Raw genomic sequence first — 8,945 nt, 5'->3', positions numbered from 1 at the left:
TATCGTCAAGGTTAAAATGTCTTCTTTCTTGAATAGTAGTCCATTTTCAGGACTTGACTTCAATTACTGGAAAATTTTGTTAAGTACTTGTCTATGACCTTCTCTATGGTCATGCATAAATTATCTTACCACACTAATTGCATAAGAAAGTATGATATCATGTCTGATAAATGAATAAGTTTTCTTACACATTTTTTATATTGATTTTATTCTACAAAAGAGCTCACTTTCAATTTCATGATTCTATTCAATAGGAACTATTATGGTTTTATATCCTAACTTATTCTATTCAATTGGAACTATTAAGGTTTTATATCCTAACTCGCTTATTTATTTAAGGATATTGAGTATTTTCTTTGAAAGATGAAAATCTTTTTTTAATAAGTAACTTCTACTCCAAGGAAATATATAAGGTTTTCCACGTCTTTTAAATTGGGCCATCTATTTTTTCTTTGAAGACAAATTCTTTGTTTCATCATCTTATACAATAATCATGTGGACCAATAGTAGTGTAAGTTTAGTTGTAGCATACTGTTTTATGAATAAATTATGAACTCCTTGACTTTGGTTATATGCTAACAAAATCATTAATTTTGTAAATATTCCAAACCTTACTTTTAAAGATTACTTAAAGAACATATAAGGTCTTATTTGGAAGGCATATCTTATTCTTTTCGCTATAGTTTCAAATCTTGAAGGAATCTCCATGTACATTTTTTTTTTCTTACGCTCCATAAAGAGATACATTTTTTCACATCCAACTGGTGTAAGTTTCATCCAAAATGACACTACAAGAAAATCATTAAATAGAAACTAATCTTAGAAACAAAAAATAACTAGTCACTAAATTAACTAAATTAGATACTATTTTAGTGACTAAAAAAGTTATTGGTATCTAAAATAGTTTTTGTTATTAATAAATAGTTTCTAAATTGGTATTTAATTAGTTACCCAAGTTTTAACTATCAAATTTTTTTTAAAGTTGGTAACTAATAATTGAAATTACTTTAGTACTAATAAATTTTTTAGTTTATAAAATAGTATCTAATTTAGTCAATTTAGTAATTAATTATTTTTTGTCTTTAAAATTGATTTTTATTTAATAATTTTTTTATAGTGTGAATTGCTAGTAACAAAACATTTCAAACTATATTTATCTTTCCTACAAGAAGAAAGGTCTCCTGATAATCAATTTTATAAATTTGAATATATCTCTTAATAATCAATCTAGTTTTAAATTTATATACAAGAGAAAAGAAATATTTATTGATTATCACGATAATTACATTCTCAACTCCTCTATATCACCATTACACTTATGTTGGAATGAAGGTATAGATTATTGGGATATTTTTTGATAACTTGCAAGAAATGTTCAATGCCTATAAGTTATACTTCAATTATCGTATTCTGTAAGTTATACTTGAATTCTTCCATTACCACACAAACATACTTTTTGCTTACTAATTGATCACTTGCATAATTTAAGTAAATATTGTTTTAGAATCTATAAAATTGAATAACATCTTTGTACGGTCTCTATAATTGAGTATTGTCTTCCATGTGACTCACAAAGCATAAATGTGTTCTAGTGCAACTTTTTGTTTGTCATTCTTTTTATTGGGCTTTGAATTACAGCCTTTCTTTTTCTCTTACGAAAAGCACATATAAAATGTTTTCTCCTATGCCTCTTTATAAAATTGTTTATTATTTATACTAAAAATACAAATCAAATCAGAAAGTATCAAGTCACAACTAAATTTAGCGTTTTCGCAGCTAAATGGAGGATGAAGCAACGCTAAGAAACAAAACCAACTTAATTAAAGCAATTAAATTGATATTTGCTTGTGATGTAAGGCAAAAAAAAATGAATATGATTTAAGCAACTAGGGTAAATACAAAACCACGAAAGTTCCCATTCCAGAGGCAAAGCTAAGATTTGAGGAAAGCTTGTGATTGTAATAGTTGTAAGTAATTTATAATATAGTAGTAGCAATAGTAATAGTTGTAAATAATTTATATATAAGAGCAGCCATTGTTGTAATGTATAAGCAATTTATAAAACATGGAGAGTTTACTCTAAATTATTTGTTGAGTTTTCAGGAGAACTTTCAATCTCACCACAAAACTGTTATGCCTATTGATCTTCCTCTAGTATCTACAACACTTTTCTTCCTCCCTTGCTCATACTTGCTTAGCTTTTTCTAACTAATTATTCTCACGTCCTGCTTCATTTTTTTTTCTAATCAATTTTCTCTATTTATTCAGTAAAAAAAGGAATAAAAAAATTGTAGCAGTACACTTTATAAAATAGAAAATCGAAAGTGGGGCTCTTTAAAAATGGAACGGGACTACCATAAATTTTAATTTTAACAAAATTTAATCAAGAGTGTATGGAAAAATAATGTTAGTAGCATTTCATGCCAAAAAAAAGAGGAAGGAGAGACATTTGCCTCAGTAACCGTTATTTAAACAAAAGTTAAAACTATAGTTTTATTATTATTAAATTGAGTTAGAAGTGCTTTAAAATTGAACTAAGATTGATCTAGTTTGTAGTTCAACCAAATACTTGTAAAATGTATTCGAAAACAAAGAATTAAAAATTTTAAGCGACGGAATACAGCACAAGGGGGTAGTAGGGTACTGGATGAATAGTGTTACTACCCAAGCAATTTTATCACAATTATTAAAATGATGCCATAAACTACCACCATTGTCGGAGCTGAGTTATACAGAATCGCATATCCTGCATTGGACATTGGTAAATGAGGTTTACAATAACTTTCTTTAAAAATTTCGAAAATAAACAGGTTTGTAGAAACAATAAAAAATGAATAATATTAGTACAGCAACCCCTGGATTCAGGGGGTATGGATTCGGGCAGCCAGAGCATGGTGAGTTATAAAAAGAGGCAGGTTGCAACATAAAAAATAGGTTTACCCTTAAATCATAAAAAGCGATACGAGTTAGCTACAAATGATTAGATGCACTCATAGGTATACAGCACATCTGTTTTCCGAACAACTTCAGCAGACAAATATAGATGCAGAATATCAAAATCCTTGTACAATGCAATACATGAATAATGAGCAACTCAAATCAGAACGCCACTTAAGCTGAACCCTCTTCTTTGGTTTCGTCCTCTGTTGGCTTTGCAGTGGGCACAGGTGATGGAGAGGACTCCACTCCCATCTCTGCTCTTAGATCATTGATGCTTTGCTCTAACTCATTTATACGGCTTCCCATATCATCAAGTACAGCAATGTCAAGAAAAACATTTTTTCCACAGTTTTCACGTATTTGGCAAGTCTACAACACTTGGGTAATAAAACTGGAAGCACAGTCATCCTGCCTCAGCCAAAACATGATATCATATATACACAAATGGTTCTAAACCGCACAGGTGATTACTTTGAGTTCACAAGGAAAAGGTCAAGGTGCAGTTGTGCACATTTGTAATTTATCATCAGGGTTACTGTGTATGTCAAGGTTTTACCCCTCCCAATAGCTTAAGCTAATAGGTGACAGCACATATCTGGATCCTAACAATGTATACATGCAATCATGTTATTGGCTTGAGTACTGATGACATGAATCCATTTTCATGGGCATTGGAGTGATGCCAGTGATTTACAAAACAGAAGTATATTCATATATTGGTAACAAAACAACACAAATAATCAAATGAAACAATATAAACTGAAACGAACGGATCACAGTTTAACATTGAATAAATCACAGTTCATGGGCATTTGATGTGGCCAGTGATTTACAAAACAGAAACAGATTTATAACAAAACGTTATCAAATGAAACAATGTGAACTGAAACTAGCAGATCACAGCTTAACATTATATAATTCAAAGTTCATGGGCATTAGAGTGTTTCCAGTGATGTACAAAACAGAAATAGATTTATATATTGGTGACAAAACAGAAATAGATTTATATATTGGTAACAAAACACAAATAATCAGATGAAATGAAACAATGTGAACTGAAACTAACAGATCACAGTTTAACATTATATAAACAAACTTTTTGAGGATTCATTAATTCCTAAACTAACTTCCCAATGTGATTCCTAGCAAGACAGTTGAGTAAAATATAGGTAAGTTGTCAACAGAATGTAAGTCACCTTAGGGAGTTTGTATGAAGAAAAACTTTTCTTATTTGATCTACTATTTTCCCTTTTAGTTACAAAAAATACAACTCCTGGTTTTAAAATTTTGAACCAAAATTGTTAGAATAGAAAATAAAAACATAATTAAAAAAAATTGTTTTCACTGTTTCCTATACAAACTTTTGGAAATAGAAAAAAAAAATATATTTTCTCAAACCAAACACCTCCACCCAGACTAGCCCTTTGAATCAATTCTAAGGAGAAGGGGGAAGGAGAGAAAAAAAAAACAGATGCAGTCAAGCACAAATTATCATTGTCCTAGATTAATTTCCTAAACAAATTCCAACTAGCACATTTAAAGAACTTGAAAAGCACACAAAAAGGATATTCTTTGTAACAATGGAGTCGGACATTGTCTGGAACCTATTTTGCTGGAAACAAAATTCTAGTTAGCAGCAGTGGAACATACTCAAAAAAATCATAAATGCAGCTCTAAAAACTATACTATACAACTCACCATCTGCTGAAGAAGATTTTGCACCTGGAAGCAGACAAAGTAGGGTAGACAAAGGTCAGAAATCGATTCCGTTAACAAAGACATCATGAAACTTAAACAAACTGCAGCAAATTAGGATAAAAAACATGCAAAGTGACCATTTTACAGTGTAAATAGAAACCAGCCACATCAAAGATAAAAATTGAAGAGAACAACATGAAATAATTGATTTATAAAAACAAATAATAGCTTACAAAGGCAGTCATATCAGCAGGGTTTTGCTTAGGGTCCTGTGAATCGTGTCCGTCCTGCAGTCATGAAGGGAAAAAAATGAGTATAATGCACAATAGGCCTCTCGAATTTAATGCTGAAACGAGATCCCAAATTCGTAAAACCCTAATCTCAAAGACATGCAGAATCGGATTCAAGAAACAACAACACGATAAATTGGATATAGTCTCTTAACAAAGAAGATACAAAGAATCAAAAATCGGAGAAAGAACACAAACCATGGATGATTTTTGATGCAGCTGCAAAATATTCTGCTCCGCGGTCTCAATTCAAAATGATATGAGATGCACCTATGAGACCGTTTCAATTTAATCTCACCCTACAAGTTATTGCGTAAGTACAAAACTACCCTTTTAGTTCTTGAAGCCTTCTGATTTTGATTTTATTATTTTAAGTTTGTACATTAGATATCAGAACAACAAACAAAAATTTAGCACTTTTTTTCAAAAATTATAGTTTAACACTCCAGCCAAAATCCTTCTACTTTACAACTCATTCCAATAATATAATAATATATATTAATAATTTATATTAAAATATAAAATAAAACTAAAAGAATAATATATTGAGTTGTGATGAAAGAGTAAATTTTTAATGACATCAACATAACAACACTCCTTTTTTTTAACCATCCAAATAAACATTGTTTTTATAAAAATAGCTTGTAATGTTAAATATTTATTTGTTTTTATAATAGATTAGTATCAACCATATTGGAATATTATCTTCTTATATCACTAACCATTAACAGACTATATTCTAACAAATTACAAATATTTTAATGGAATTATAATAAAATTTGCTATGCAACCAATTATTAGTAAATAGTTTATTGAGAGATATATTATTTTCAAGCTTGACAAAAGTATTACTTGATAGAATTTTACTAATTTTATTTCAAGTCTTGAAATGATTTTCATCCAACAGAAATTAGGTTTTATCATTATCAAGCTACTCTCGTGGATAAGATATGTCGGGATAGTATTCAATTAAAAAAAATAATGTTACTATAATATATTATGATATTGCTTTTAGGTGTACATATTCCTTTTTTATCAATTTAGATGAAAACTAGATTAAATAATTAATTAATTAATTATAAATTCAATATCTTCCGTTTTCAAACACTAATGAGAGAAAAATTGGAAAAATAATATTGTTGAATATATATATATATATATATATATATATATATATATTATGATAATATTTTTTGTTTTTTTTTTCTTCATTACTTAAAAAAAAGTACTGCATACATATTCAAATACGTTTAGTTAAAAAAGTTAAGATAAATATACAATTTTTTATATGTTTATAAATTTTTATTTTTTTATTTGATGATCTTCAAATATTGAACTTCCACGTTCATAATTAGTTCCGTTTTAGATCAAGAATTATTTTATGGATGGCAAACTAAAAGGATATTATATTAATAGTTTTTAATGCATATTAACATAAGATTAATTTCACATTAATATTATTACTTTTAATAAATATATTTGACAATTACTAAAAATTGAACGCAATTACTTCAAAAAAATATTAATGAAATTAAAATAAAATTAATAGAATTAAAGTTTTTATACTAAATTATTTTTATTTTTATTGTACTTAAAATGAAATATTAATATTTATAGTACTAAATCAACTATTTAATTAAAATTTCATTAGTGAATCTTTTATTAGAGATAAAAGTAATATCATGTTTCTCCTATTTCAAACTTTTTTATTATTGTTTCAAACATCCTTCACGACAAAATTAGTATTATTTGAATTACAACCACTTTTAAGTAAAATGAGTATTTTTTGAAACATAGTCAATTCTAGTTCAAATGAACATTTTTTATAATGCAACAACTCTTAAATAAAACAAGTATTCTTTGAAACACAATCACTCCTAATTAAGACGAGTATTCTTTGAACTCGACCACTTTTAGCCAAAACTGAATATTCTTTGTACATAATCATTTTCGACTAAACAAAGTATTATTTGAACAATAGATACTTCAAGATACAAACCATGTATATTTTACAAAACAATCATTCCTAACTATGATAAGAAAATTAGTGATCCACAAATCACATGGTTGCTCATTAACGTATTTCAAAGTATACAAGGTTATTCTCTCTCTTCTAGTTTGTTAAGTAAACATGAACAATGTTCTTTAAGAAAAATCTAAGGATACATAAACTTGAGCCGTTTTTAGCACAATGCACAATGACTTCAAATAAGCGCTAAAGAATATAACTATTGCAAATTTGTTATGGGCATTAGGCAGTTTCAGCTCACTTAATTGGTGCTCATGTGTCTTGTGAGCTTATTTGTGAAAGATGCATTAAATGCACTCCAAGCAAGCAACAATAATTGCTCATTTATATTTTACTAACATCCCAATAGTTGAATATACTTATCTTTTCTTGGATAGTGTACCTTTACTTGTTGACAAAACAAATAGTCTTTCCAAAGTTGGCAAAGGTGGCATCAGGGAGTTGTTGAAGTAAGCAACTTTAGCTCTTCATCTAAGATATTATTGATGTGATGTGAGTTGATTTTTAAATGTTTTCATTTATGATGACACTTTTACTTAAGGTTGGGATTTTAGCAATTTATGGTGAGAACCTAAGAAAGATTCTCACTGGACACGAACTTAACCAAGTGGTTAAGTAAGTGTGAAGGTTCACTTCACATAGGCAAAGATGAAAAACAAGATTAGTGAGGATGAGATGCAATTGCATAATTGAAATGGCGATAAGGTAAACATCAATGGTGGACATGGCCTCCCAAATGATGCACCATACTCATGATTATGAGTGAAACCCAAGAGCAACAAATAAGAGAACTAAGAGACAAAAACATAAAATTGAATGGAGAAAATGGAAGGAAATGGAATGAGAAAACTTATGGTGGTGGGTGAGAAATGTCACGCCACTTGGAGGGTGGTTTTGCTCCAAGATGAGTGTGTTGGTCGTCACTTAAGAGCTTCCCAAATCACTCAAGATAAGACCTCAAACCTAAGAGGACATAAGCCTCACTAAGATCTCACACTAGTTGTGTAGAGTTTTTTTACTTCATTCAAATTCAGCTTGTAAAATACAATGGGTAGGTCTCCTATTTATAGGTGAAGGAGCCTTGGAAAACAAGCAAGAGGGGTAGGATTGGAAAAGGGAAAAAATGGGCAGCCTTAGGGTTTGACTTCAAACCCACACCCTAGGCTTGTCCTTCTAGAAACTAGGTCAAATTGTCTTCCTAAAGGGCTAGGAACAAGCTAAAATGATACCTATAGCCCCTATTATGCTAAAGGCACCTTATTCTAGCCTGTCTTTGCTATTTGGACCCTTAAAGTGAGTCCAATTTATTTACAACTTGTTTTATTCTTTAAAAAGACTAGCAGGAAGAACATTAGATGCTCTGGTTTATGTCCATTTCTTCCTTTAGTGAGGTCTGCTAAATCCTTGGTGAGGTCTTCATTTGATTGTTGAGATGACTTCTCATAGTGTGCATCCTTGGTCATCTCCTTGTTGGCTTGGTTTGCATCATGTGACTTGTTCATCAACACCATTGGATGGCATGGTCTAAAAAAACTAGGGAAGTTAACATAACCTTTTGGTCCTCGGTGACCTTATACACATTAAAGAGATGTTCAACTTTAGCTTTTCATTCTAAATACAAAGTACGGTCATTGGACCCACTAAAACTAGGTAACTTTACTAAATCAAAAGAATGGTGTGGTTGTTGTTGGTGTTGATGGTGTCGTTTGTCAAAATTGTGCACTCGCCAATCATGTTCTTAACTCCCATAGTGCATGGAATGTCTAGTTGCTCTTGGCGGATCCCATCTCCTTTCTTGAGTTTGCCTTGCTTGAGCTTCTTCTAGTCTTTGCAATCTTTTCGCTAGTTGGCTTATTTCCTTATCTTTATGGACCATTCGCTTCTTAACCTCCACAAGTTCTCCCAAAAGGTGGGTTTTGTGATGTGATTGTGGTTTTGAAGATTCACCTAAAGACAAATGATCCATAATGTTTGCACAAAGAAATCAA

General features: G+C 30.1%; 1 protein-coding gene across 1 annotated transcript; it reads right to left on the bottom strand.

Moving 5' to 3' along the window:
- Positions 1-2,916: 2,916 nt before the first annotated feature.
- On the bottom strand, positions 2,917-5,389 carry LOC137827723 (heat shock factor-binding protein). Its single transcript, XM_068634012.1, has 5 exons — positions 5,127-5,389; positions 4,872-4,925; positions 4,639-4,662; positions 4,510-4,552; positions 2,917-3,254 (listed from the first exon to the last, which is right to left on the bottom strand). Exons 1-5 carry the CDS (start codon positions 5,127-5,129, stop codon positions 3,112-3,114), a joined length of 267 nt encoding a protein of 88 aa, XP_068490113.1. The 5' UTR covers positions 5,130-5,389; the 3' UTR covers positions 2,917-3,111.
- Between the last annotated feature and the right edge of the window lie 3,556 nt (positions 5,390-8,945).

Source organism: Phaseolus vulgaris, chromosome 7 (assembly GCF_051622355.1).
Source record: "Phaseolus vulgaris cultivar YP4 chromosome 7, ASM5162235v1, whole genome shotgun sequence".
NCBI classification, from domain to species: Eukaryota; Viridiplantae; Streptophyta; class Magnoliopsida; order Fabales; family Fabaceae; genus Phaseolus; species Phaseolus vulgaris.
Note: the sequence above shows the minus strand (reverse complement) of the source record. Positions and strands in the feature narration are given on the sequence as shown.